Source organism: Gaeumannomyces tritici (assembly GCF_000145635.1).
Source record: "Gaeumannomyces tritici R3-111a-1 unplaced genomic scaffold supercont2.7, whole genome shotgun sequence".
Classification (NCBI taxonomy): Eukaryota; Fungi; Ascomycota; class Sordariomycetes; order Magnaporthales; family Magnaporthaceae; genus Gaeumannomyces; species Gaeumannomyces tritici.
Window position 1 is genome coordinate 211377 of NW_008804551.1, and position 27869 is coordinate 239245.

At 58.8% G+C, this 27869-nt stretch overlaps 10 protein-coding genes and 1 non-coding gene across 11 annotated transcripts in view; 6 read left to right on the forward strand and 5 right to left on the reverse strand.

Annotated features, from left to right (window-relative positions):
* Positions 1-12: 12 nt before the first annotated feature.
* GGTG_11417 (hypothetical protein) lies at positions 13-463 on the reverse strand (the record flags this gene model as incomplete). Its single annotated transcript, XM_009229307.1, has 2 exons — positions 13-243; positions 356-463. 2 exons carry the CDS (start codon positions 461-463, stop codon positions 13-15), a joined length of 339 nt encoding a protein of 112 aa, XP_009227571.1.
* Positions 214-1427, forward strand: GGTG_11418 (hypothetical protein). The gene is made up of 2 exons (XM_009229308.1): positions 214-1140; positions 1231-1427. Exons 1-2 carry the CDS (start codon positions 462-464, stop codon positions 1401-1403), a joined length of 852 nt encoding a protein of 283 aa, XP_009227572.1. The 5' UTR covers positions 214-461; the 3' UTR covers positions 1404-1427.
* Positions 1428-1597: 170 nt separating this feature from the next.
* On the reverse strand, positions 1598-7999 carry GGTG_11419 (hypothetical protein). The gene is made up of 3 exons (XM_009229309.1): positions 5188-7999; positions 3901-5116; positions 1598-3837 (listed from the first exon to the last, which is right to left on the reverse strand). Exons 1-3 carry the CDS (start codon positions 6679-6681, stop codon positions 2171-2173), a joined length of 4377 nt encoding a protein of 1458 aa, XP_009227573.1. The 5' UTR covers positions 6682-7999; the 3' UTR covers positions 1598-2170.
* Positions 8000-8300: 301 nt separating this feature from the next.
* Positions 8301-8419, reverse strand: GGTG_20229. The gene has a single exon. It is a non-coding gene; the product is annotated as a tRNA-Pro (tRNA).
* Positions 8420-9388: 969 nt separating this feature from the next.
* Positions 9389-12237, reverse strand: GGTG_11420 (pumilio-family RNA binding repeat protein; the record flags this gene model as incomplete). Its single annotated transcript, XM_009229310.1, has 5 exons — positions 9389-9913; positions 9987-10613; positions 10698-11723; positions 11790-11870; positions 12106-12237. 5 exons carry the CDS (start codon positions 12235-12237, stop codon positions 9389-9391), a joined length of 2391 nt encoding a protein of 796 aa, XP_009227574.1.
* A 1209-nt stretch (positions 12238-13446) lies between these two features.
* GGTG_11421 (hypothetical protein) lies at positions 13447-14349 on the reverse strand. Its single transcript, XM_009229311.1, has 4 exons — positions 14221-14349; positions 13959-14164; positions 13828-13877; positions 13447-13763 (listed from the first exon to the last, which is right to left on the reverse strand). Exons 1-4 carry the CDS (start codon positions 14257-14259, stop codon positions 13741-13743), a joined length of 318 nt encoding a protein of 105 aa, XP_009227575.1. The 5' UTR covers positions 14260-14349; the 3' UTR covers positions 13447-13740.
* A 269-nt stretch (positions 14350-14618) lies between these two features.
* On the forward strand, positions 14619-15878 carry GGTG_11422 (ribonuclease 3; the record flags this gene model as incomplete). Its single annotated transcript, XM_009229312.1, has 1 exon — positions 14619-15878. One exon carries the CDS (start codon positions 14619-14621, stop codon positions 15876-15878), a length of 1260 nt encoding a protein of 419 aa, XP_009227576.1.
* A 688-nt stretch (positions 15879-16566) lies between these two features.
* GGTG_11423 (hypothetical protein) lies at positions 16567-17640 on the forward strand (the record flags this gene model as incomplete). The annotated part of the gene is made up of 3 exons (XM_009229313.1): positions 16567-16582; positions 16669-16966; positions 17058-17640. 3 exons carry the CDS (start codon positions 16567-16569, stop codon positions 17638-17640), a joined length of 897 nt encoding a protein of 298 aa, XP_009227577.1.
* A 2345-nt stretch (positions 17641-19985) lies between these two features.
* On the forward strand, positions 19986-22263 carry GGTG_11424 (amine oxidase). Its single transcript, XM_009229314.1, has 2 exons — positions 19986-20355; positions 20423-22263. The coding sequence occupies exons 1-2, from the start codon at positions 20124-20126 to the stop codon at positions 21826-21828; spliced, it is 1638 nt and encodes a 545-aa protein (XP_009227578.1). The 5' UTR covers positions 19986-20123; the 3' UTR covers positions 21829-22263.
* Positions 22236-23706, forward strand: GGTG_11425 (cytochrome c oxidase assembly protein COX11). Its single transcript, XM_009229315.1, has 5 exons — positions 22236-22675; positions 22775-22844; positions 22955-23265; positions 23352-23488; positions 23548-23706. Exons 1-5 carry the CDS (start codon positions 22467-22469, stop codon positions 23598-23600), a joined length of 780 nt encoding a protein of 259 aa, XP_009227579.1. The 5' UTR covers positions 22236-22466; the 3' UTR covers positions 23601-23706.
* A 130-nt stretch (positions 23707-23836) lies between these two features.
* Positions 23837-27869, forward strand: part of GGTG_11426 (WD repeat-containing protein) — a 5718-nt gene continuing 1685 nt past the window's right edge. The window contains exons 1-3 of the mRNA XM_009229316.1: positions 23837-24216; positions 24292-24480; positions 24563-27844. Coding sequence (XP_009227580.1) covers positions 24136-24216; positions 24292-24480; positions 24563-27844 — 3552 coding nt within the window. The 5' untranslated portion in view covers positions 23837-24135. The remainder of the gene's footprint in view (positions 24217-24291; positions 24481-24562; positions 27845-27869) is intronic.

Sequence of the window (27869 nt, forward strand, 5' to 3'; positions counted from 1 at the left end):
CGCCCACAGCCCTCACGATATCATGGGCGACCCGCTAAACGACATGGTCAGCGGCTTGCCCGCCAGCCCCAGCGCCGTCGCCGTCCGCTTGAGCTCCCCGTGCGCCGCGCACTGCTCGTCGTAGAAGAGCACGTCCTCCTCGCTCGCGAACTCGGTCTGCGCCGCCACCGTGTACCCCTGCGCCCGCAGGTCCGCGTTGGTCGACGCCCCGGCGCAGAGGTAGAGGAGGTATGGCTTGCCGTCCTTGTTTTTTTTTTTTTGTTTTGTGTTCGTATGTGAGTTTAGGCTGAGGTCAGGCACAAGGGGAGGTGCCGAACCGCACACAATGTTAATAGGTAAGTAGGTAGCTACACACCTTGGACTGCTTCCTCCCCAGTGTCTCGTAGGCATCCAGTAGCTTCTGCTGCGCCTCGGGGTCCGGCAGCTTGAACAGCGTGACGCGGTGGATTCGTGGGGTGGACATGTTGTCCGCGCTCAACTCGTTTGCGATATCTTATACCCCGAGCAACCCTCTGTTAGCCACGCCATGGTGTTATAAACTTGTACTCCACGATATACTCACAGTAGAATATAGATACAGTCCCCCAATGAGTTCTGTATGGCGTTATACCGGGCTCGCCTCGCAGGATCAGCGTTTACCAAGAACACCAAGCAACACCAAGCACGCCCGCAAAAAGCCTCTCCCAAGAGTCCCAAGCCCTCCCCTTTTGAACAAACAAAGCCACGCCCTGGTTGCCCCCATGTCATCTCCCCCCTATTTACTTGTCTGCTCGCCGCACGGATCTAGTGACCTCGATTCATCCATACCTTTCTCTGAGCCTCCCTACGCACGACCTGTGCCAGCCCTGACGCAGAGCCATTCGTCCCAAGATGCACCGAGGGGCGCCGCTCGCCGCGTCGATCAGACGCGCCTCCCCACCCCCTCGCCCGGCGAGAAAGCTGAGCGCGCCTTACTTTTCGACCACCTCCCTCCTCACGCCCTTGGCCACACCCTCCTTGATTCTCAAGGCACCCCTGCACATTGGTTGGCCGGAAATCACCCGAGATACGAGCCACCCCTTGGCAAAACTGGTTGGCGCAAGCACATCTATGGCACAGCGAGCGGACCGAAACGACGCGCGCACGCCTGGAGCCCGCTCGGTCTGTGCCGCCCAGCTCCCCCACCCGGAGCCCCGATGCGGGCCACGAAACCGGCCTTTAATAACGCTAACCTGGAGATGGGCTGGTCAGTCGCCCGCTTGGCGCCGAGAGCAGCAGGGCGCAGCCCCATGGCACGGCCAATAAATCGGAATGTCCAGCCCATGTGTGTGCATGTTGGCGTCGTTGGCGTGCTTCGGCTATCGGCGCTCGGGGCCTTGACAGTTCCGAAGTGTTATCGCAGCGCCCGTGCGGTACTAAAATAAACATATCCAATATCCTTTTGCCCACTTGTCCTTCCACCACTGCCCGATAAAGTGAAATCTAGCTTCAGGTCAGATAGGTATCCGACAGCCACTGACTGTGAGATACAAGAAACAGGAAAAAACAAGCAAGGAGGCTCTATCATGTAGTTCTAGGGAAGTAAAGGAACCAGCCCAGCCACTCCGTAAATGTCATAAGATGTTGGTAGGAGTCTGGTACTCCTGTTAGACGGCTCGGAGATCTCCAAAGGTGATGAACAACGATCTTCTGTGATCTGGGGAAAATCCTATATTGTGCATGAAGAGGAAGGAATCTATCTGCCAGAAGAAGGGCACAGGACTGCCCGTTATATGCACAGGGACGATCACCCAAAGGGTGGTTCCTGCTCTGCCTAAGGCAGATAGTGTTGGCCCGTGCGGGATCCAGAGGATCCCGGAGCCTCCTGTGACAACCTTCCTTTTCCGGATCGCACGCGCACAGAAATACTGTTCCAACATAAGATGAATTTCCCTTGAGGACTCAACCCATCGCCGCCGCCGCTCCCGATTATAAACCCCATGCCCGGCATCTCATGTTGACGCCCAGAGAAAGAAGAAAAACGGTAAAAGTACAACACCAAACACGTGGGTATATATCAGCAAAGGGACAACAAAAAAAACACTCCCGGGCCGGCCGACTGGAATGGGGTAGCGCCAACGTGGGACGGGCATCTCGCCCACTCAAAGCCCACGCCTCCCGAGGTTGTACAAGGACGGCCAGCCGGAACGGTTCATCCTGTCGGCAGTGACGTTGGGGCCAAGGCGGTGCGAGGGAGGACATTGGTTTGCTGCTGTTGTTGTAGTTGCTCCTGCTGCCGCCTTGCATTGGCCAAGGCGCCGACCACCATCTTCATCTTCGTAATGAGCTCCGGCATGCGGTAAGGTTTGACGAGCACGTCGTCGCACCCTGCGACCTTGGCCTCGAGCACCTGTTCCATCCGCGCGTTGGCGCTGACCGCGATGATGGGTATTCGCCCGCCCACGATTTTCCCACGTGCCTCCAGCCCCCGTATCTCGCGCGTGCACGTCAGCCCGTCCATAGTTGGCATTTCCATGTCCATGAGGATAACGCTCAACTCGAACTTCTTCGAAGACGAGGACGACAACGTCGAGACGTTGTTGGCGACCCCGTCGTCCTGAGACTGGAGGGCACAACGGTCGGATAGCCTGAGGATCTCTAGTGCCTCCAGCCCGTGGTTCGCCACCTCCACCCTGTAGCCCCGGTCAAGCAATCCCCGCCTTGTAATCTGCTGGTTGATCAAGTTGTCCTCGACGACGAGAATGCCCGTAATCTTGGGGTCTTCCACAACTGGGGACAAGGGTGAGAGCCCAGCGCCTTTTCGAGCAGTAGCGCCCTCTAGACTAGAGCCGTCGCTCGGATGGCCCGCGGCGCTCGTGTCCAGGCTCAGGGGCTCCAGTTGGAACGCCGCCGACTCCCGCGCCGCTCGACGGGCCTCGCCCAACGCCGCCGCGTCGGGCCGGAAGGTCTTGATGTAGAAAGCAAACGTGGACCCCACCCCCGGTTGTGATGCGACCCCGATCGCCCCATCCTGCATCTCGGTGAGTCGTCGTGAGATGAAGAGCCCCAGCCCTGAGCCGCCGTACTTGACGTGGGTACGTGACGACGCCTGCACGAACCGCTGAAACAATATCTTCTTCTCCTCATCGTTTAGCCCCTCCCCAGTGTCCTTCACCTCGAACATGATGTATATGGGCTCGCCACGTCCCACAATGCTGTTCGTTTCTTGTGCCTCGGGCTGTGTCTCGGTCGCCGCCTCTGTTCCGGGTAGTTTTTCGACTTTGCGTGGGATGAACTGGACCGACGAGGTGGCCTCGTTTGGAGGGCTTTTCGATGCGCTGATGCCCACTGTGACGTTGCTCGTGGGCCCAGAGCCCGTGAACTTGAGCGCGTTGGTGAGCAGGTTGATGAGCACCTGTTTGACTCTGGAGGGGTCGAACTGGAGAAAGTCAATGTTGAGCCTCTGGTACGACTTGTCAACAACCATGCTGAGGTTGATATCCACACGCCTGGCTTCGACCTCAAACATCTTTAGCGCCTCCTGAACAATCTGGACTGGGTCGGCTGTGATGGGCGTCACAACAAGCAGCCTAGAGTCCAGCTTGGACATTGTTAAAATGTCGTCCACAATCCGTTTCTGGTGCTGGGCGCACAGGATGATGGTTTCGGCGTTCTCGATCCCGTTGTTTATGAGTTCGGCAGCATCCGTCACAGGGTGCTCTGTGCCCTTGTCCCTCGGCGAGACCGATCCCATGGTCGAGGTCGGGGGCGGAGTCAACACCCGCTCCAGCTGCTGTACTTTGGCTAGCGACGCGATGACCGCATCTGCGCAGTGTATTATGGCCGACAGCGGATTTCGCATCTCATGGGATGTTATGTCTGTTGTGCTCAAAGTCAGAAGCCCGAAACATGCCGACAAGGAAGTACCGTTGCAGAACTGACCTATGAAGCTTTCTTGCTGGCGCTTGGACTCGATGGCATCTTCCTTGCGCTGTCGCTCTCGCTCGAGCTGCCACTTTTGCATGCTGATATCGGAAAGGCAGCCGGTGAAAGACCGCACGAATCCATCTGAGCTCCGGACCGGCAAAAAGGTCGCCGAGACCCAGCGGGGCGCCACGATCCGCATCGCCTTGTCCTCTGCCGTCCACGGCTTCTTGAATCGCAGCTCGGCCGTCTGCTGCTTGCCCTCGCTGAGGAGGAGTGAGAGCGTCCGCTCGAGCAGCGGAAAGTCTTCGGCCACGACGCATTCGTGGAGAGGCCTGACCACAGGGGCGCCGTCCGAAACGCCGTCCATCACGGCCGCCTGGCCCACACCGCACATCTCGTAGAAGACGCGGTTGGCCCCGATCAGGCGACCTTCCAGATCCATGTCGTACATTCCCACTGTCGCGAACTCAGCCATGCGCTTGAGATTCTCGGCCTCCTGTGCACGTCTCACAGCCTCGTCCGCGACTTTCCTTTGGGCCGTAACGTCGGTCAGGCAGGTCAATATCCGAATCACAGCCCCGTCCGGCGACGGCTCCGCCTTGGCCGAAGCGAGCACATGGCGCTCGTCTGCCGGCACGCCCTCGAGCCTAACCAGATTCAACCCGGTCTTCTCAAAGCTTGGCGACGACGAGCTTGGCGCCGTCGTCTCGTCCAGGGAGGTGTCGCCCTCCCGCTTCCTAACCCGGAACTCAAACGTTACATTCTTCCCGCCACGAACATCCTCGTATGCCCGCACGATGTTCATGCGATCCTCGTCCACGACACGAGCGAGGAAGTCACCCATGGTGACGTAGCCGCCACTCGATTCCGGGCCGGGCGATTCTTTTCTTTCAACCCCTGTGATGCGGAACCACGCATCGTTTGCAAAGGTCACGTTCCCCTGGGCATTCCCAAAGCACATACCAACCGGGGTAAACTGTGCCACGGCCTCGAATCGCCTGATAAACTCGGTTGCCTCCTTGGTTCGCGCATCAAGCTTTTCCTTGAGCATCGCCTTGTCGTACGCCGCTTGCTCTGCCGCGTTCCAACCACGTCGCTCTTCTTCTTGGAGCAGCACAGTCGAGGCCAGAGACGTTGTAAGCTTCTGGTTGAGTAGAGAGATGTACTGGCGATACCCGTTATCGTATGGACGTCGTGGGTTCAACCCCAGGACCAGGAGTCCCATAACGTCCTTTTTTCCGATTCAGCATTTCACATTCAACCTCGACATATTTTGCTGAACCATTACAACCATGCACTCACCTCCTCCTTGGTTGGCCTGATAGGAACCACAAGCGCCTCCTGGCATGGGTCACCAAACCCGCGCCAGTTTAGCCCATCTTGAAGATGCAGGGGAAAGCTGTCGTCCGCTGTGCGAATGGATATTGGCGCAAATTCCCCCATTGTGCGCCTGAATGCCGCCGACAACCCCTCGTCGCTCATCCCGAGGTTGAGCAAGGGTGGGCTGAGGGGGTGGCCGTGGGGAACACCGAGAGAACCTTCCAAGTGGCACATCTTGGTTGAAGCATAGCGATTAGGAACAGGTCCGAGTTCGGCATCGGTCCCCTCGTCAACGGAATAGAGGATGGCGAGCGGTATGTCGAACCGGGGCTCCACAGCCTCGAGCTCCTCCAGCGTCTTCCTCCAGTAAGCCTTGACGTCCCTAGCCGTCACCAGAACCTCTCCCAGGTTGATCAGCATCTTCATGCGCCTCTCCCAAAGCCGCATGGACGTGGTTTCGGTCACCGAGTGCATCAATCCCACAACTTGGTTGTTCTCGGTGATGGGTATTATGGACCACTTTAGGTAGGTCTCGCGCAGCGTCCCATCCGCATTTTCGATGAAGCAGCCAAGGTCCTCGTCGTCAGCAACAGCCCGTTGCTTGAGCGCGCTTTCGCGCATACTATTGCGGAGCCACTCGCGCTTGTCCGGCCAGATTTCATGGGTGGGTTTGCCCAGGACCTGGGGGTGACGGCAGCCACAGAGCCTGCTGAATGCCTCGTTATATATCGTGGTGTGGTCGGGGCCCCAGCTGATGGCAATGGGGCGGGAGTCGACGAGGATCTGGCTGAAGGTTTGGTGCAGGCGCGGAGGCCAAGCTGACATACCACCAAGGGGCGTCGATGCCCAGTCGACATTGTTGATGATGTCGAGAAACGGCTCCTCCTGGTTCGTGACAAACATGGGCACCGTCCACCCGCCGTGAAAAGCCTCGGTCCGAGCTTTTGCCCTGGCACTGCTGATATGGTTTGGCTCAGCGGCAGGCTCCGAGTTGATTCTCCGAAAGTGTGCGTCTGATTGCTTCACCAACGATGCGCGGCCCTGTGTCGGGGAGTAGGGGATCCTCGCACCCTGTGTGAAGTTGCTGGGCGCAGGCTTCTTGGTCTCCTGAGACGGGGACCTTGCCGAGTGCGCCGGTTGCGCGTTTCCGCTGACGACAGCCCATCGTTTCCTCAAGACATGGCGAGTCCAGTAAACACCTCGGAAGGGAAGGGATGAGGAAGCCCCAGGGTTTGGTGCCTGGATCCATTCCCAAAATTCATCGCGGGCCCTAGACGGCGGCCCGGATAAGGCGAAGGCGAGGGAGGCATTGTCGACCAGAGCACCATTACGATATGCAATACATGCTTGCTGTTGAGGCTGAAGTTTGTTGGGCGGCAGGCCGCACCAGTCCAGGTCGAAAACAAAGGATGGCCTCGGGTCCGACTCCAGCAGCTCGACGACACCGATTTCCGCGAGCTGGTTGTGTTCCCCCATTGTTCCCAAGTCCGACGAGGCTTGACCCTCACAAGACAGAGGCGCCTAGCCCCGACAAAGGCGACGACCGAGCAAGCAGAACCGGGAGGATTTCAGCAGGCGATGACATGGGCGGAGAGGAAGGGCGGGCTCCCCTCGGACAGCCCCCTGGGGCGTGTGGGGTGGGGGTTTCGTGCAGCGACGACCAAAAGATGGGGGGCCTGGGGGGCTTTTGGCGATGATGGGGCGCGTGCTGACACCAGTTGTAGAGGATCGATGTATTAGCCTGCCCTTGCTGCAGGCGCAAGCCAAACAAACGGCACGCCAAGTAACGGGCTCGAGCCAAGAAAGGGAATTTCTAAGGCTACGGGAGAGCGCGCAAGTGGGCGACGCTTTCCACTCCGGTGGGTACGCGTGCCAGCAGCGGGGATCTGTTCCAAGGCCCGGAAACAATATGACTTCGCCTAGATCCGAGGTGGCCAAGTTGCTAGTCGCCAAGCGCGGCCGGTGCGATTCAGATGGAGTCTCGCTAGTCGGGTTCGGCTGAGGAGTCCATGGCAGCGCCCGGTTGCGGATCTTCAGCTCCAGTCCAGGGTTCAGGGGCAGTAGGAAGTCGGAGAGAATGAACCGGGACAGGCACATCTGACAGGCAACGAGGGAAAGAAAAGGGGCGAGGGTGCCTCGACCAACGCTCAGGAATGCCGAGGCCTCCCCCCAAGGGCTGGCCTCTCGCACTACGCCCGTAAAACGAAGGGGGAAAGCCAGCTGCGGTCAAAGCCTGCCTTTCCTGACAGCTGTCACATCACCATATGGCATGGACGCAAAAAGGGAAATGCGTGGGTGTGGTTGATTGATGCAGGGGGATGCAAGGGAGCGACGGGAGGAGTGAGCGGAAAAGCGCAGAAAACACTCAGGGAGAGACTGTGCGATATACTGTGGGCTGGGATGATGGGATTTCAGCTGCCAGCATCGAGATCTCGGGTCCAGCCGGAAGAAACCGATGGGGGAAGGCTTGGGCAGGCGGATGGAAATGCCACCACCTGCGGACTATTGAGCGCGGCGCTGGGGTTCTGGGGCCAGCAGCGTGCCAAGGCTGGGTTCCCCGTCGGCCAATTGCAAGGAGCTGATGTGCTGTTGTCAAATGTGCGCCCGCAAAACGGGCAATTTTGGCGCTGATCTCTCTCCTACCTACCCTGCCTCAACTGCCATCTGATCAGTCTTCGCACAGGCATGTTCATTGTTGGCATTGTTGGCAGAGACCAGTGTGGAGTTAAAAGACAGTCTCGAGACCGCATTCTAAAAAGAAATCCAATGGATGTTTATCCGAACAAAGAACAGCCAAATCATCCTTCTGTCGCGGACGTGACGCACTCGAACGCGAACAGTTGGCGCCGTCAGTGCGCCTGAAGGAATAATCATGATGTCACAGTTCACTGCGTCACATCGCGCCCCAGTATTTTCAAGCCCAAGGAACCAACGGGCCCGCCCCCTCCAGCAAGCGTTAAATGAAATGAACGGCATTGTGGTTTTCGCTCTCGATTTCCAAAAGATGCGTTTGGCGGGAGCAATCCACGCGCTGCTCAGCGATTGACACACGCACAAGCGTTGTGTTTGTCTAGAGACAAAAAGTAAATCTACTAGGCCGCAACCGGGGATTGAACCCGGGACCTCTCGCAATTATTGAACTGACCGGACAAGCCGATCCGTCACAACTTAGGGTGTGCCCTAAGCGAGAATCATACCACTAGACCATCGCGGCGGTTGTTGATTGGATGCGACTCAGCAGTCAAGCCCGCAACTATATATCCACACCTGAACCCTGGGCAGCCATGTCAACACTATGCGTGGGCTCTCTTCGATGCCTTCGAGCCAACCCGGCCGGACGAGTTGACATCAGAACACCCAGTGCACTTCAACACCTGCATGGACTTGGAGTGGCCAGTAAACTTGTATGTTACGACCAAGCGATTCGACGCAAATTATAACCATACAGAGTTGCATCGAGCCGGGCGGCTCCTTCGGATAAAACCAAGAGAGAAGAAGAAAAAAAAAAACTCCTAAAAAACGTCCCTTTCGGACCCGTTCCCCCAGTCTATCTCACCAATTTATTTATTCTCCGCACTCAAAACCTCCCCATCACCGACCTGATGCTCCTTGACTGCGCGTGACCACTTGGATGGCAGCTGATCTCGCAACTATCTTGACCTGCTCAGGAATAGCACCAACTATACGACGACAGGTAGTCTTCCCACAGAGGGATACTTGTTAAACACCGAAAAGCAAATACTCCTCACACCCCATGTCCCAGCTGAACAAAGCCAGCGAGCTTTTGACAGTCCTCCCATATCGCAAAATCCATAACCATGATGTGTCCAAAGCACTCGAATGGGCAGTAGCCTCCCGAGCGTAGGATTTCGGGTGATTTGTAAACTTAGTTTGCTGAGGAAGATGATGGTAAAACGCAATTTTCATATGCTCTCGGGGATCTTGATTACTCAGACGATCCACGGAAATTTGGCAGTGTGTGTGACGGTGACTCGAAAAAAGAAAGAAAAACAAGGCAAGCCGGTGTCTCGAGGACTCCAGTCGATGGTCGTACAAGCGCCACCTGCCGTCACGTCGACAGCTGGGAGGTTGGCTGGAAAGTCAGTGCGAGTAATCAAGCAAAGATTAGTCGGGCGTTGCGAATACAATTAGATGACGCCGAGCGATATACAGCGCTGGCAGCTTAGCGGTAGACGCTGCCATAACGAGCGCTGGGAGGCATGCGCGCCATCGACGGACCAACGCCCGGGCCAGGCCTGGTCGCCACGGCAGGGTTGGTGCAGAGCATGCCAACCCTGGAGCCGAACTTGGAGCCTCGGAGTGAGACCATGTGCTTGCGGATGTGCGCCGCCACAGTCTCACGGTGCTGGGGGTTCGCGTGGGTGAGAATGTACTGGATCAGATAGTTGCCGTACTGGTCGCTAGCAATGTCGATGAGGGGGATCCGGGGGCGGTCGATACGTCCCTCACACACTCGGTCGAGATATTTGGTCAGGAACTCGGGGCCGCCAATCTTCAGGCACTTCTCCACGACCTTGGAGGCGAACTGGTCCATGCTGTACTCGGCAGCGTAGCGGATGACATGGTCGACGGCGCGGCTCCGGTCAGCAGGAGCACCGTGCTCGCAGATATGCTGGATACACCAGTTTCCGAATTGTCCATGGGCAACAATATCGATGTTGGCCAGAACCTCCTCGATGCAGGGACGCTGCGAGAAGCGGGGGTTAGTCCGGATATAAGCCATGTAAGGAAATAAGGGAGGAGAGATATGATCCTAGTACCTTGTCGTCCTCGAGACAGTTTTCAAATATGTTCTGGACAACCAAGCTTCCCGTCTCGCCCAGAGCAACCTCATGCCACATGCCCCGCAGAGCCTCGTTGACAAACTTCATGATCTGCGGCGGCGACTCGGTCCAGCGCAGCTCAAAGAGCTTCTGCCAGACATGGCAGGCATAGCGATGGATGACGGTCTCCGGGATGCGCCGAAGCAGTTCGCCAACCATGATGGCCTTGTAGTCCTCGGGGACTGAGTCGAAGGCTTTCTGGACAACGTGGCAGCCGAAGGGATCCATGGAGAGGTTCAACGTGTTTCCACGGATGGCTTCAGCAATCTTGATGACCTGATCCGGAGTCCCATGCTCGAAGCAGCGCTGCACGAGAAAGTTACCGAAACGGTTGACCATGAGTGGATAGGCTTGAGCCACGATGGCCTCGACGATCTCATACTTTTGCTCGGGCGTGCCGACCTTGAGCTTCTGTTGCAGGAAGATGGACGCCTGCTGGTCATTGTTGCAGACGATCTTGTCGACAATGTACTTCCAGTTGCAGTTGACGGTGCGATCCAAAAGACGGCGGTAGTTCAGAGGCTCGGTAGTAGGCAAGTAGGTCTGGCCTTCAGCTGCCACCGGCTGGTAGGGCCACAAAGTCAGTTCTCCCCAGTTCGGAGGGGACGGTCTGTGAAGGCATTTCGGATTCGGAGAGCTGCTACTTACGTCTGGTTTCCAGGTCGCGCCGCTGCCGGATGTGAACTCAGTGGCATGGGGAGACAATGGAGTGCCCACAGGTTGTTGGTGATAAGGCTGGTGCATGCCACCTGGTCCAGAGCTAGGCATGAGGCCCGGCTGTCCGCCATGGAAGGTGGTAGTAGGCTCGTACCGGTTGAAGTTCATATTGTATCCGCCTCCAAAACCGGCGCCGAAAGGTTGGGGCGAACCGTACCGGCTGTCGTAGCGATGGCTGCGACGGCTGGACGCAGGGCGCATTCCAATATCATCATCGGGGACAAAGCGGTCACCATGAAAGCCATCCATGGTGGGCGCGCCGTAAGGGGCGGCACATGTATCGGGAGTGAAGCCTCTACCTCCAGTCCAAGGCGCCGGCTGCGCGGTGTCTGGCAGCGAAGGCGGCTGGGGTTGGAGGAAGCCGTTCTGGAAGGCGGGCTTCGTGGCTGACCAGATACCGCGGGTGCGACCAAAACCCCCCGTGGTAGACATTGTGTCGCTGGTATCCGAGGGAGAATCGTCTTGGGCTTGCCAACCAGCGGGCTCTTGCGGGTAGGTAGCCTTTGAGGCTTTGTTACCATGCATACCTAGAATGCTGGATTTGGCGGCAGCCCCCTCCCCCTGACCTAGGGCGGCTTCCGTGATCTCGGGACCCAGAGATCGCTGTTGATAAAGCTCCTGGTCCAGCCGCGAAATCTCGTTTTTAGCCTTGGCAAGCTCGAGCTTCAGGCGGTGAACCTCCTCGCTGTTGGCGGCGTTGCTATCAGGCGTGGCGCTGGCAGGACGAGTCGCGGGGGTGGTAGCTGTGAAGTTGTCGGTGGCCGGGGTGATGGGCAACGAGCTGCAGGAAGACTGGAGGTCCAGGCTGTGCAAATGAGCGTGCTCGTCGTCGGTGAGCGTCTTGATGGACCCGCTCTGGTCGCTTCCGGGTGACCGCTGCTCGGAGAGTCTCGCCAGCAACTTGTCCATCGGGGACGGCTCAGAGACAGCGGAGGTCTCGTGGTTGATCTTGGTCCTCTGTTATTATCAGCCTAGCTGTTATGGTGGGGGCGGAATGTGAGCATAAGGTGGAGGACTAGGTACCTTGGGCAGACCCTGGTTCAAAAGTTTGGATGTAGTCAGGGCGCTGACGGATTTCTTCAACGTGGCGTGGCCGACGGAACCCTAAACAAACATCATGCTTAGCTTTCTCTGCATAACTGTGGTATACTACTTGCGCCTGCGGAGCTAGTTTGATGAGGACGAGACGCAGGAAAGGTGAATGTGCAGGCCGAGGTGAAGGCGTGGTGAATCGAATCTGAGTCTGGGTGGGATAGTCGGCAGTTCGGGATGGGATGGATGGAGTTGAGGGCGGGGTCAAGGGAATTTAGCGGAAAAGCCTAGACAGCGGAGCAAGTACCTGAAAGAGCTGCTGGATGCTAGTGGAGTCATCGGAGAGCTTGTGGTTCTCGTCGTTAGAGGAGCTCTTGGTCACCGAAGACTGGCGCTGGGACTGAGGGCTGGGCCTCGCCCCGGCGCCGGCGAGAGACATGTTGCTTGAGCCGATGACTGTCCACGGAGCTCACACTAGTCGAGGGCCAGGAGCATTAAGTGCGGGATAATCGTAAATCTCGGATGATATGGCAAAGATGCCTCACAGATCAAGACAAAGGAAAGTGAAGGGTTCCTTGTTGTGGGTGGTGGTGGGAGACCTGTCTGCTTGTTTGGTCTGGTTTGATGCGGGTGGGAAGATGGAGCAGAGAGCAGACGAAATCAGGTTTTGGCCTCTTTTTGGGGATTGGGTTAGAACCTAGAAAGAAGACGGAAGGGAAAAGAAGCCTGCAAATTGGGTCCTTCCACGGCAGCGCCCGGGGAGGTGGGTCAGAGGGAGAGCTTGCCTCGGGGTGAGAGGGCGGGCGGTAGGCAGACGGCGGCGTAGGATGGGTGGCTACCCAGAAACGAAGCGGCCGCGCCTTCTATTTTTGAGCACTCGCCCACTTTGGGTAATGGCAGATGTCGCCCGACGGAGTTGCCAAACTTAGCTGCCTTTCGCGCTAGGTTCATCCTTAGATGCTCTGCCAACCAGGGTCCAAGCATAGAGTGAAGGAATAGAGAAGCCCCGTTCCTATGGCTTGACCCGTCTGGAGAACCTGGGGCGGCAGGAACTATACGGCCGAAGCCCAAACCTTGCCTCCATAAAACTGATGGCTACAGATATTAGCGGGCCGCACCTGCCCAATCGGCAGGGAGGCTTCCACTGTGCCATCAGACGGCAATCCGTAGGAGTCCAGTCTGATGCCGGTTTGCTCAGTCAAGCTCACCGTTTTGGGCGGAAAAGATAATGCCTGCTGGCAGCCTATGCCCAGGCTCACCACCTTCCCTCTCGCAACGTCGCTCTGTCTATCACATATCTACCTAACCGCCACAAGCATCGGTTACAGCAGCCGATATACTTACCTACTGTCTACTTGAGTAGTACCTATGTATGCCAAAGGTCGCGCTCAAGGTCGTTGGTGGGTACCAAGATTCTTGCTCTAGCGTATCGTTGTTTACCCCCAAAGCACAAACCTGACAGGAAATCACCTCTCAAAGGCATCAACCCAGAGCAGCATCATGTTCACAATAACCAATGTTGCCTGGCTTTGATCTCCGTTTGCTCAACGCTTCGACGAAACAGGAGGGATTACTAGGGGACTGTGGGAAAATGCGGGATGTGATTCCAATCTTGCAGCAGACGAGGGCACAGACGCTTGCTCGCCTGGCATCCACTCTCCAACAAGCGGGATGGGAAGTTTGACGCTAGTTCTTAGTCTGGAAAAGCTATCATTTTGCTTGCTGGAGCATGGCTATGCCTGAATATAAATACCGCAAGACTATCTCACGCCTTCCGCAGCCCCGATACTCTACCTCAGGGGCTATATAGACGGCCTGGCAATGTGTCATGATGCTCGGCTCAGGTCACATTTCGGACCCTCAAAGGGGGATTGCGACGTGCACATGAGAACATAGATTGTTGCAGCGTGCAGTGTTACTATTATACAGAACCTGCCCTAGCCTATCGCTTCTTTGCTTTCGGGTCTGTGGGACGAGAACGTTAGCTGTGTGGGAACCGGGGAACCGCAGAAGGGCGAGATGGACATACCAGGAGGCCCTTTCTTTTTCTTGGGGGCACCTTTCCCACGAGTTTTGAGGCTGTGGTAGAACAATGGTTGTTAGTCTGGTGCGTCTCGGGGACGTCTAGGGGGCGCGCGAAAGATGAAGAGGGGTCCCTACGCCTCGACTTGGCGTAGCCGCTCTTTCTCCGGCTCGTTCTCCATCACAAACTCATTTCCAAACTCCTTCCTGATGTCGTTGAAGGTTACGAGACGTCGTGGGTAGTAGTCTACCAGTGCCGGGCCTCGTAGTCTTTGCCGCAAGACCTTGTTGCCGGTGCGAACCCCCTCAGGGTTGAACGTCGTCGCAAAAATTTGGCATCGAGCCTTCCTCCCAGTCAGCTGGGTCGCGGTCTCCTAGGGTATCAAAAGGACGGTCTTACCTGGAGGAGATCCAGCAGACGGGCGCGCGGCACACTCATCTTGATGGCATGGCAGGAACGCGCTGTGGTGGGATGGGTTGGTCGCAGTTCGACAGCGATGCACAAAATTGAAGAAGACCTGTCGTCGCATCAACCCCGATCACCAGCAGCCACCAGGTGGGTCGTCCCTAGCAAAGCTGGCGGTTTTTGGTGGGTCTCATTGGATATGCGGCTTTGCCCCGCTGCCGAGTCGGTTGAGGTCCTGGAACCTGAGACTTTCCGCGCGCCCTCATCGTCCACCTAGGTACCTATCAGTTCAACCACACACCTCCCGCTAGCATACTGATCGCATCTAGTTCAGCGGCATTCTACCAAGGTCATTTTTTCAACGAGGAATACAGAGGGAACAAAATCTCAACATGTCCAAGCACGCCCGCGCAGAGCCTGACGAGGAGGTGGCTCAAGTCATTGCACCCGCGAAGCGGCTCAGGTTGAACGAACGTGCGGGCGCAGCAACACTGATGAACCCCAACCGCCTGCCCGAACCCGACTTGGGTGATGCGATTGATTTTCTCATCGGGCACTCAGACGACCTGGCATACTGCATGGCGACCCTCAAGCAATGGTCAGAGCAGCCCATGCAACCACAGCGTTGCGAAAGTACTCGGGAGTCGGTTGCCGCCCTGTGTCAGCGGTTGGTTCCCGGCGTCCAGGAGCTGGCGTCCCAAGTGGCCAAGAACAAGTCGGCAGGGGAAAATCCCGGCACAGTAGCAGTCTCTGCTCATGTCGCCTTCACAAAATGGACATCGGCAAACATCCCTCTATCACTCCCGCCACTTCCAGAAGTCAAGGATGTATGCGTGGAGCAAGCTGCTCTCAGGCATCCCGAAGCCGTACGCACAAAGGCAATGTCGGTCCAGGAGAATAGTGATCGCCTCGAGTGGCTAGGCGACGCGTATCTGGAGCTATTTGCCACGTGCTTCATCTACGAGACTTTCCCAGACCTGGCACACGGAAAGTGCACGCAGATCCGCGAGAGGCTCATCCGCAATGAGAGCCTTGCCGAGTGGACTCGCGCATACGGCCTCGATAAACGGGCTCAGCTGCCCCCCGATTTCAACAACTTCTCAGCGAACAAAAAAATCAAGTATCTTGGCGACATCTTCGAATCCTATGTTGGTGCTATTGTCATATCTGATCCCGGCTGCGGCGTGGCTCGAGCTGCGAGCTGGCTGAAGGACGTTTGGGCGATGGCAATCGCTCACAAGATTCGGGAGGAGGAAGCGAGACAACGATCGCAACGAGAGAGGAAGGTCAGCACCGGCAAGTGTTCCACAGAAGATGGTACTCAGTTGGTAGCGGGGCCGCCCAAGGTGATCCTCTCGCGCATGCTGGTCGTTCCAGGCGTCAAAATCCAATACGTGGACCTCCCAGGGCCGAAGAAGAAAGATAAGGACAACCACCTTCCTATCTTCAGCGTCGGCGTCAAATTGGATGGTTGGGGCGAGAGCGATGTCTTGCTCGGGAGGGGGTTTGCGTTGTCGAAGAGGGAGGCAGGAGAGAAGGCCGCACAGATGGCACTGGACAACAAGAAACAACTCAAGAAGTACATCGATATGAAGGACGCTTGGATGAAGCAGAGGGGGGTGCATGAGGCCATGCTGGGAGGGAGCCGATAAGCGATTGACCCACAGCCGTCTATTCGACAACCGCTGGCCCTGTTTCTCTGCCTTCTCTCGATGCGTCATCTTTGGTCATATATAGCGGTTGGTTACAAGCGATACGGAGATTCAGGGATTCAAGTATCGGCACGAAGAATATAATTTGGGGGCCGCTACAGGATGCAGCTAACTCTGGCGATTGTATCTCTGCCCGTTTCCAGGTTCCATTCCATTCCCGCTCAGCGTTCGCTTCCCCTCAATTGAGCTATGAACGCCAGGTCGGGGTCAAGAGCCCCACCCCAGGCCAGGGAGAAGCGGGCCCTTCCACGAGCATCAATCAAATCGCCGAGGCATAGACTGCATCCCAGGAACGAGCCGACGTGCCGCCCCAGGTCCCATCAGTTGGGACGCGACAAACACACCCAAGCCTCACCTCGTCGGCCGCCATTTCGTAGAATGATGGACCGCCCACGCTTGACCATTCTGCTGTTACGTGTTGACTCGAGATAGACAAGCTGGGCGTCTCGAGCCTTTTATTACCGGTTTATTCTAATAATCAGTGCCTGACCTCGTTTCTATCCTCTCGTCCTTGCGACATCGCGCGACCAAACGGCCCAATCCGCGTTGTGACTGCGGCCATCGCCGGCCGCGGCTCCCACCTGACCATCCGTGATTTGGATCCCTTCACAAGCCCATGACTGTCGATATGGCCGACTCGGTCGGTATGTTGCGCGATTGCCCTGGGACGTGTTATCTGGCCCAATGCCCGACACAGGACTGACTAGCCCCCTTCTGTATCTCGGCCCAGACCGCGTGTTTGTCCATGCACTCAACACGATCAAAAAGATACCCAAGACGGGGGCCACCCGGCCCCCTCCCGCCGACCGCATGCGCCTTTATGGGCTGTACAAACAGGCCATGGAGGGCGATGTCGACGGCGTGATGGAGCGCCCTACAGCCGCCTCGGGAATCCAGGTCGAGGACCTCCAGCGGGAGAGGGACAAGTTCGACGCGTGGAACCTACAGAAAGGATTGAGTCGCACCGAGGCCAAACGTCGGTACATCGAGGCCCTGATAGACACGATGCACAAATATGCAACTACAGAGTGAGTGGCCCTGCGCCGAGCGTCTATGCGACCAACAGAAAATGTCGGGCGGCTGAGGCTGACTTGCAGCGATATTATCACCTCATAATAGCAATGCTATGGAGCTAGTCGCAGAGCTCGAGTTTGTTTGGAATCAGATCAAAGGAAACACGTCGGCGTCGTCCGAGCCATCGCCCAAAGGACCAGGAGACGAGAGCGGGGCTGCCCGACGCTTCGAGGAGCCCGCGAGCGGAGCCGACGGGCCGATGAAAGTATTGAGCCCGATGAGCGAAGAGGACGAGGCCGAAAAGGACTACCGACGACGGATGGCCGCCGAGGCCGGCGGCGAGGAAGAAGACGAGGACGAAGACGGCGATCAATACGTTAAGCGAGGCGACCGGTGGTCCAAGAAGATGGAGCGCGCCATTGTCCGGCTCTCTACAGAGATAGCGGCTCTCCGGGAACACATCACGACGGGACGCGAGTGGAGATCTCGAAGGAAGCGAAGTTTTGGCGCATGGGTGGCCTGGGCGTTGTGGCTTGCGGCAAAGCACGCCGCGGCCGACCTGTTGCTCCTGGTCCTGGTTCTGATCTGGATGCGGCGGAAAAAAGACCGACGACTCGAGAGCCATATCCGGGAATCATTCAAGATAGCACTAGAGTACATTGGGAGGACACTTCTTCCCTCAAGATGATGCAGCAGCCTATTGGACGGCTCGAATTACGTCTAGGCTACCTAGGGGGACCGCGGATTCGAGGGGATTCGGACACGCCCTAGAAAGCTTCCGGGGCGGCAGACGGACCAGTATGGCGATGGGATGGGAGCGGGGGTCTCCTCGCACGCTGGAGGTGGGAGGAGGCGGCGATGTCAAGAAAGCTCCGAGCTCGGCCCGGCCCGTGACAGCTCTCAAGACCGTCAACAACCGAACTCGAAGGAGACAGGCAGGCAGGCAGACGGACGGATGCGGCATGTCGGTCGAGCCGCCGTCTCTGGTCGTACGCACTGTTTCTCCACCACAACCACTGGTTCTCGAGGGCGGGCGGAGTCACTGACGTGGAAAAAGGAGAAGGCTTGGCAGGCCAGTTGGCCGTTGCTGTCAGCGCCGCCGCATGGGACAGCTCAGCCAATTGGTCCCTGATGGGTAATGTATCTTTGACACCTCACGCACACCCTGGCAATTCTGGATACCCTGGACGCATCTGGATTACTCTGAATTGCGATAGTGGGCGATAGTGGGTGGGGGCCTACTGTGTTTGGCTCTTGGGGGGATGCGGTGAATGCCTCCCGTCCCAATTCAGGGGTATTGTTCTCTCCTTTTACGGGGCCGGGCCTCAATGCTTCCGATTTCGGGTGTGATGGGCCGACTATATTTTGGCCGAACGAGCCGAGAAGTGAACAGCCCGTTGCCGGTGTACCTCGAGCTTTGTGCGAGCATGTTTCGGCACCAGGTTAAAGGGTGGTGGTGGCGGTGGTGGCATTCCCCGGGTCACCAGTGTGTTTTGGCAGATGACCGTTGATACTTCGACACTAGGCGGTCGGGTGTTGATGCTAGAAGATCCCGAAAGCATCCCATCGCCACTCACAGCCATCGGATCAAAACAGGGCGTTTTCTGCCTCCAACCCGACTTGAGGATTCCAGGCAGGTGATGAGCTTTGCACTTTGGGAGCGTTTTTTTTTTTCTGTCTCCGCCTTTGCTCAGCAAGCCCAGCCCAGCCCAGCCCAACCGGCCGCCAAAGCAGGCTGTCTCCGTGGACCTTGCCAACGCGGCCCTTTCGCCCCTTTTCCCTTTTGGCGGAAAACCAAGTGGCCGCGAATCAAATGGGCGCCTTGATTCCACAATCCGTTTGGTGTCCTGCAGCTGGATGGAGTGGAATGTGGTTTCGCGTCGCAGGGGGGTGTGAGTGTGTGGCCTATCAGCCACTCAGCCTATCTGGAAGCTCGGTTTCGATGCGCGCTGGCCTGAGCACCTGAGACGGCAAAGCCGCTAGTGCAGCTCATGCGTGGCGGGCGGTGTGCGCTCGCTGGCTTTTCTGGAGGCTGGCCGCTTTTTTTTTTTTCGCCTGGGCGGGCGTGGCCAGCCGGGGCCCCAACGCACGCGTTCCGACAGGCAGCAAATGGGGGAGGCGTCGCCAATCAAGGTTTGTGGATTGTCGGGAGAACGCCCGATCCGTCGAGTCGGGCATGGTCTCCAAGTATTTTTTTTTCTCCTTCACTTCGACCCCTGTCGCATCGCATCGCACCGCCTACACCTGCCTGCTTGCCTGCCTGCGCGCGCGGGTAGCGTTCGGGGCGGTCTTCATGTCGTGGCAGCCAAAGGATTGCAGGCCCGTCGATTAGGCGGCCAGCCTGTGGGTCATGTCTTGCTAATCGCTCACCCAGTTGCCAACTGGCCGCCCTGGCCGCAGAGACCGTGACTGTTCTGGCTCTGCGCGTCCTGCCTAATGCTAAGGGATGCGTTGCGGGGAGCAGGATGGAGGCAGCCAACCTTTGGGCTGCCCGGCTTTTGGACTCACACTCCCCTCCCACCCCCTTTGGGTTTCCGCGTTCCCCCCTGGGTACCACCCGGGAGGTTCCCCTTGGCTCCCATCCGGCTAGGGGCTCCCCCCAGCACGCGACCTCTCTGCCGGCCATGGAAGCCCTGCCTATCCTTCCTCCAGCCACTTCACTTGTATGTAATCTACTTCACTTAAAGACAGGGCTGGATATGGAGACGCCCAAACAACCAATGGCCCTGCCCAACCCCGGGCCAGGCCGGCCCTGCCCACATAGTATCTGCAATGCCAGCAACTGTCTAGTCCCGGGTGGCCCTCGTTGGTCGGAGCAGCAAATCTCTCTCCGCACCCACGTACACGCCTCTCCATGCTTGACATGTGTCAGGCAGGAAATGAGGTACCTCTGCAGCCATTGGGTCCAGGGCAAGACGTCACCCGCCTTGACGAAGCCGGGGCCTGCTCCCGCACCGCCTATTTTATCCAACGGCGCTCCCCGGCTTTGAGACGAACCTGTGCTAGCCAGTCCCAAGTGTGGCAGGCCATCGCGACCCTTTGTTGACCTTCAGTGCTTGCTTCCACTTGCTGCTCGCTCCCTCTGTCAATCAAGCAAAGCCTCCACTCTCTTCCGTTGTTTGTTGTTGAGACTGTTGCTGCTGCGCGTCTCGCGCCGCCATATCCGCCACTATGTCGCTCAACGTCTACGATCCCTCAATTCCTAGGAAGAAGGTGGCCATCGTCGGCAGCGGCTCGGCGGGCATTGCAACGCTGTGGGCACTGAACCGAACCCACCACGATGTCTACCTCTACGAGGCTGCCGCCCGCCTGGGCGGTCACACCAACACCGTCAGCTTCAAGAACGGCAAATACACCACTCAGGTCGACACGGGCTTCATTGTCATGAACTCAGAGACATACCGTACGCTCTAGCCGCCGCCTACTTGTGATAATCGTTTATTCATTTCCCTTGCTAACATGGCAACCAGCCAACTTCCTCGCGTTCCTCAACAAGGTCGGTGTGGCCACCGCGCCCACGCTGATGACCTTTGGCCTGTCGCGTGACCACGGCCTCTTCGAGTGGGCAGGGTCTAGCCTCGCCACCGTCTTCTGCCAGCCGAAGAACCTCTTCTCATGGCGCATGTGGCGCATGATCTTCGACGTCGTCCGCTTCAACCAGTTCGCGCTCGACCTGCTGAGGGAGGCCAACGCGGCGGCCACGGCCAAGCCCAACGGCTCGGCCAAGGGCAAGACCAACGGCAGGCCCACGTCGTCCGAGTTCCTGGTGGGCACCTTCGGCCCCGAGGAGACCATCGGGCAGTACCTCGAGCGGGAGGGCTACTCGGACGCGTTCCGCGACGACTACCTTATCCCAATGACGGCGGCCGTCTGGAGCACCGGCCCGGACAAGTGCGCGCTCGAGTTCCCCGCCGTGACGCTCGTCAGGTTCCTCTGGAACCACCACCTCATGTCGACCGTCTCCAAGAGGCCCGACTGGCTCACCATTCCCGACGGCTCAAAGTCGTACATCGACGCCGTGATGAAGGGCTTCCCGAGCAACCACGTCTTCCTCAACACGCCCGTCAAGTCGCTGACCAACGACGCGGACGGCAAGGTGCGGCTGCACCTCAACGGCGGCAGGTCGCACGTGTACGACCACGTGGTGCTGGCGACGCACGGCGACCAGGCCTACTCGATAATAAAGGAGTCGGCCACGGACGAGGAGCACGAGATCATGTCGAGCTTCCAGACGTCCAAGAACGTGGCGGTGCTGCACTCGGACCAGTCGCTCATGCCGGCGAACCGCAAGGCCTGGTCGGCCTGGAACTACATGACCGTGTCGGCGCCCGAGGCGGGCCGGCGCAACATCGACAAGGTCTCGCTGACCTACAACATGAACGCGCTCCAGCACATCCCGCGCGAGCACTTCGGCAACGTGCTCGTCACGCTCAACCCGCTGCACGAGCCCGACCCGGCCACGGTGCAGGGGCGGTTCGAGTACGCGCACCCGCTCTTCACGCCCTCGTCCGTGCGGGCCCAGGAGCTGCTGCACCACATCCAGAACCGCCGCGCCGTCAGCTACGCGGGCGCGTGGACAAAGTACGGCTTCCACGAGGATGGCTTCAGCAGCGGCCTCAAGGTGGCCGTAGAGCACCTCGGCGCCAAGCTGCCCATCAAGTTCAAGGACTCGACAAACGCCCGCGGCCAGCAGCCCCGCCTCGGCATGGGCGACCTGGTCGTCAGGGTGTCGGTCCTGGCCGTGCAGGTCGTGGTCATCGACACCCTCCGCGGCATCTCGCGCATGTGGAGCAGGAGGCCCGCCGGCGGTCGCCGCTCCAACGGCGGTGCGTCGGCCAGGAGGAGGAACGTGGTCAAGACCTGCAAGGTTATCTAAGCGAAGCAGCAACAACGACGGTTACGACGATGACAACAACAACAACAACAACAACAACAGAAAAAAAAACGGAGGCGGTGAAGAGGTAAAGGGGGGATGGGTTGTGGAGTTTTGCAGGCATGATCTTGGCGTCAGGTTGTACCGGAATCTTGGGTTTCTTGTTCTTTTCTTGTTTTTTTTTTCCTATACCCCCCGACATTCGTTTGACGAATTTCCTCCCCCTTATTCCCTATGTCTCAACACCCAAATTGGCAAGCATGAGCAGGACGTATATGATAGCATATGATTTTCAAGATTTCAAGATAGCATGATAGAAACTGTCACGGCGTGGGTGCGACTTGACGTCGCCCCACTGAAATGGAGCCCCTGAAGCGACCAGAGCTTTTTGCTGGTAACCACAACCGAAGACCCAAGTTGACCGCCATGAACTCCCTGTCAGCGACTGTGCGCAAGTGCCCCATTTTTGGCGTCAGTCCACCAAACCAACCACCTCTCCACCCGACGATCATCGCTCCACTCGCTTTTTTTCTGGGCGTGTGCACAACAGATCCCACCCCTCGGTTCACGATCGATCGACCCCGGGGCCTCGTGATGACCGCGCCAGTCGCTCCCACACAGCAGGAATCACCGGCAACACAATGAACGTCTTTGCACGGCGCCCCCCCGCGGGGCCGCCGTCCTGCTGGCAGACGGCGACGGCGCAGATGCGAAGGCAGCTGCTGGGGCGCGGGACCGGCGGCGGCCGGCGCGGGCTGTCGGGCGGACCGGGCAGAAAGGCTCGGGCGGAGGACGCCCCCAGCATGGAGCAGATGCGCTCCGTCTACAAGATGAGGAATAGGACGACCATGTAGGTATGTGCCACCCGGGCCGTTTTCTCCGGCTCTCGGCGGCGGTGGTGGTGTTCCGGGACTCGAGCTAAGCCGGCCGGTGTTATGGGAATCCCTAGGAACTACACGCTCAGCATCATTCTGGGCACCGTCGCCTTCTCGTACGGCTCCGTCCCAATGTACAAAATGGTGCGCCCACTCGCCCGACTAGATATACCCCTCCATAGCCCACCTCCTCGAGCCGTTTTCTCCCACCGACCCGAGACGCTGACGGGCCCGACTGGATTTCCCTACCCTAGATATGCCAAACTACCGGATGGGGCGGCCAGCCGATCAAGAGCCCCGCGCACGGCGGCGGCAGTGAGGGTATCTCGTCTCGCCTGCAGCCGGTGACGGGCGCCAAGAGGATACGCGTCACGTTCCACGCCTCGACGTCGGACCAGCTGCCCTGGAAGTTCGTGCCGCAGCAGCGCGAGGTGCGCGTGCTCCCTGGCGAGACGGCGCTGGCCTTTTATACCGCCATCAACAAGAGCGACCAGGACATTATCGGGGTTGCGACGTATTCCGTCACGCCTGCCCAGATTGCGCCATACTTTTCCAAGATCCAATGGTACGGCTTGGCCTTCCATCACTCAGCCCTCTATCACTCGGGCAATTCCCCTTGACGCTAGTGACTGACTGAGGGACCGTTTAAAGCTTCTGTTTCGACGAGCAGCGGCTCCAGGCGGGTGAGGAGGTGGCAATGCCAGTGTTTTTCTACCTCGACCCGGAGCTGTTGAACGACCTCAATATGAAGGGGATAGAAACGGTGACACTCTCCTACACCTTTTTCAGTAAGTACCTGTGTGACCTATCCAGCTGCATGTTTCGATCAGGCCTGACAAAATCGCAGAGGCGAGATATGACGACAATGGAAAGACGCTGGTGATGCCGACTTCTCCCTAGGTTATGGCTCCAACAGAGCCCTCAAAAGCAAGGTGCCGATGGAGAAGTTGTACCGAGTGTAACACTATGATATATAAATTCCAATCTAGGCTCATGTCAACTCGTGCCTGTGGTCTTGATTTAAACACTTGACGTAGCCGGCGCCGGCCGAGAGGTGCTGTGTACCTCTTTGTACCTGCCCTGTGGGGCCACAGCTCCGCGATCCACTTTGGATGCAGCAGCTGCGGATGACGCTACCCCAGCTCCATCCGACAGCGGATTGAGCGCTACATCATGTTGAGCACAAGTGTCGCGACAGCTCGGCAGACACCAGTCCTAGAGGAGCTCTCGGCCGCCGCAATTCCAGACTATCTTGTCTATCTCAACGTCGCCTGGCTGCACCTCTGCTTGAAGCCCTTCTCCTACCTACCACCTACCTCGACTGGCCTCCCCACGCGCATCCGCCACGGCCACACCCCGGCGTGCCTAAACGCCGCACCCCTGTCGCTCCCTCTCTCCCAGACATGTCTTCATAGCGGCCAGCTCGTCAAGAAGTATGAAGGTAGTCCTGCCCGGGAAACCCGCCTCGTCCCACTCGACGGTCTCGACAGGCTTTTGGGCTTCGCGGCGCATAATCGTAAGCACTCCACCTGCCCGCCCTCGCCAACGCGCACGCGCGGCGCCCCTGGCCTGACCCAGAAGCCGTTTGCAGGCCTACATCACTGGCAATGCCTTCGCCATCCTCTCGGACCACCAGACGTTGCTACAGACGGTCTATGACGATGACGAGTCCCCGCTGCGCGCCATCGCGTTCGACGAGGCGTCGGGCAAGATAGCCACCGCCACCGACCGCCATGTCCGGATATACAAGCCCTTTGGGCTGGAGGACGATGCTCTTCGGGTAGGTGACTAGGAGGTGACTAGGATGGCCAGACTGGCGGGATTCCATGTGATGGTGCTGACGGTGCGCCATCGCTCTGAAGTGGGCATTGCAGTCGCTCATTGAGCCATTCTCAGACGACGACTCCTCCCCCTCCTCGACCGCACCCGTATCGCTATCGTGGGGCGCATCAGAGGAGCTGCTAGTTGCGCGCGCATCGCTCAAGCTGTACCAGACCTCATCCACACCCTCGTGCTCGTGGTCCAAGCGACTGGCGGCCCCGGCCAAATGTGCCAGTCTTTCGTACGATTCGGCCTACATCGCCTGCTGCGGCTACAGCGACCGGCTCGTCAAGGTGTGGCGGCGCCTCAGTTTCGGCTCCGACGACGTCTGCTTCGACTTTGCCTATCTCCGCCACCCCGCGCCCGTGACCAGGATACAATGGCGTCAACCCTACGACGTCAACCAGACCATCGAGAATGTGCTCTACACCTTCTGCGCCGATCAGAGCGTCCGCATCTGGTCCGGCTCCGAGTCGCACCACAGCGGTCAGCACCTCCAGCTTTGGGGCACTCTCGACCTGGAGGAGTCCCTCCGGGGCAGACACCCGCAGCGCCCCGACGAGCCGCTTACGCGCTGGGCATTTATAGTGCACGGCAGGGACATATCGGCTGCCGCGGAGACGGCAGTCCAGGAGAGCGCCACGGGTCAGGCGGACGACGACATGGGGCTGCAGCATGTCGTGGAAGTGGCGAACCGCAACCCAGAGCTGTGCATGGTGCTAGACACGGCGGGCGGAATGTCGGCCTGGGCGCTGGAGAACATTGGTAGCAGGACGGCGCAGAGGGCGGGCCGCATCTTCAACGCGGCACATATCTACTCCAAGGACTTTGACTTTGCGCGCAGCCTGTCGCTCCCAGCTGACGCCCACGTCGAGGTGCAAAGCTACTGCAACAAGGCGGGCGGGCACCTCCACCTGCTGCTACACGACTTCCGTGGAACCATCCACGTTTACGAGGCCAACATGGCCGACATGCTCCACCAGGCCTCCACGGCACCCCGCCTGCGCCTAAAGGGCTCTTGGTCAGGGCACTCGACGTCGGTGCAAAAGATTGTGCGGAACTACAGTGGCCATGCCATCGTTTCGAGGACGCGGGACGGCGAGAGCTCCGTCTGGACGCACAAGCTCGGCGCTCGGTCGACATCGCTGTCCCAGCTGGCATTGACCCCGACTAGCGAGCAGGGGCACATCCACCGTATCTGCGTCTTGCGCAAGGGACGTTTTGTCGTCTTCCTACACCATGACTCTATCACCCTTTGGGACTGCCGTCCGCCGGGCCCACCGGGCCTTCTCGGCCGGTGCACCTACAGTGTTGGTGGAAAGCCCCTTTGCCTCCTGATACTGCCTCGCCAGCGGCCTGGGGACTCGTCAGTAGCGCATGTCGCTACTATAACGTCGGAGAAGCAGGGGATAGTTTGGACCATGAGCCTTCCGCTGTACGCGGTAGGCGGCGGCCAAGCACCGCCGGTCAACGGCCACGGCAGTGCGCGACCAGCCGTGACGGAATTCTGCCGTTTCAGTCTGCAAGGGACCGAGGATCTGGCCTATGTCTTGCCTGTAGACCCGGCCGGATCCTCCCCGGTGATATCTGGGTTCCTCGATGTGTTTGCGCGGGACGTGGCTGTGTCGTACACGCGCGAGGGGCGGGTTGATTTCCTGACGGCCCGTGTCGATCCAGAGCAGAAGCGCGTGGAGTGGCTGACGACGTGTTCGATGGAGACTGGGCTTGTCGAGCCCTCGCTTGTTAGCGGCAGCACCCTGAAGAGGGCGGCTCTTGTCAACTCGTCCAGGTCGGCCGTCACCATCTGGGACATACGGGGCGCCAGGCTGGAGTACACACAAGACTTTGAGAGCCAGAACTCCATCAACGATCTGGACTGGACGTCGACGCCCGACTCTCAGTCAGTGCTAGCCGTGGGCTTCCCGCACCGCATCCTCCTGCTCTCGCAGCTGCGGTTCGACTACCTTAATAAGGGCCCTGCCTGGGCGCCAGTGCGCGAGATCAGCATCCGCGACATGACGCCGCACCCCATCGGCGACTCAACGTGGCTAGGCGACGGCCACCTGGTCATCGGCGCGGGAAACCAGCTCTTTGTGCACGACAGGCAGTTCGACCCGGCCAGCTCTCTCATCACCAGCCTGCGCCTCCCGCACCGCAAGGACGGCAGCCTCGATTTGTTCGATGTTGTGAGGCGGCTGAACGGGCCCCTGCCCGTCTTCCACCCCCAGTTTCTCAGCCAGTGCATGCTCGCGGGCAAGACCACGCTGGTGCATCGTATCCTGACGTCGCTGGACACGACGCTCAAATACTGGGTTGAGGGCGAGACTATAGATGACTATCTGGGGCTAGACATGGAGTTCTTTTATGGCGCGCAGAGCCCGACGCACGACTACAAGTCAGACCCGAACTCGAGCACATTTTTCGCGCCAGGGTCAATGCATGACGCGGTTGGTGAAGAGTTCAACGAGCAGGTGGCCGACTCGATCAACTCGAGACTCACAAAGGTGGCGCTGCCGCAGCTCTCGGGCCACGAGCAGATCCAGCTGGTGGACATTGTCGAGTGCGCGGGCCTCGTCGAGACGCAGCGGCGGTCCATGGACGACAACGGGGCGCGGTACATGCTCTTCTACCGGCAGCACGCGCTGCGCAAGGGCAGGACCAGCGAGATCCACATGTCGTGGCGCGAGATCAACTGGGCGCACCACTCGACCAGCCAGGACATACTGGTGGACTTTGTGACGCGGCAGAACCACGGGTCGCTGCGGTGGGAGAGCGCGCGCGAGAGCGGCATGTTCATGTGGCTGTCGGACGCGGCGGCGGTGCGGCGGCAGTTCGAGGTGGTGGCGCGCAACGAGTACACGGGCAGCGAGGACAAGAACCCCGTCGACTGCAGCCTCTTCTACCTGGCGCTGCGCAAGAAGGCGGTGCTGCAGGGCCTATGGCGCATGGCGAGCTGGAACCGCGAGCAGGCCGCGACGCAGCGGCTGCTGGCAAACAACTTTGACGACCCCAGGTGGCGCACGGCCGCGCTCAAGAACGCCTACGCCCTCATGAGCAAGCGCCGGTTCGGCTACGCCGCCGCCTTTTTTCTGCTGGCGGACCACCTGCAGGACGCGGTCAACGTGTGCCTCAACCAGATCAAGGACGTGCAGCTCGCCGTCGCCATCGCGCGCGTCTACGAGGGCGACGACGGCGGGCCCGTCCTGCGAAGGCTGCTCGAGGAGGAGGTCCTGGCCATCGCGGCCCAGGAGGGGAACCGATGGCTGGCCTCGTGGGCGTTTTGGATGCTGCGCCGGAGGGACATGGCTGTGCGGGCCTTGATTGTTTGTATTCCTCTCTCTCTCTCTC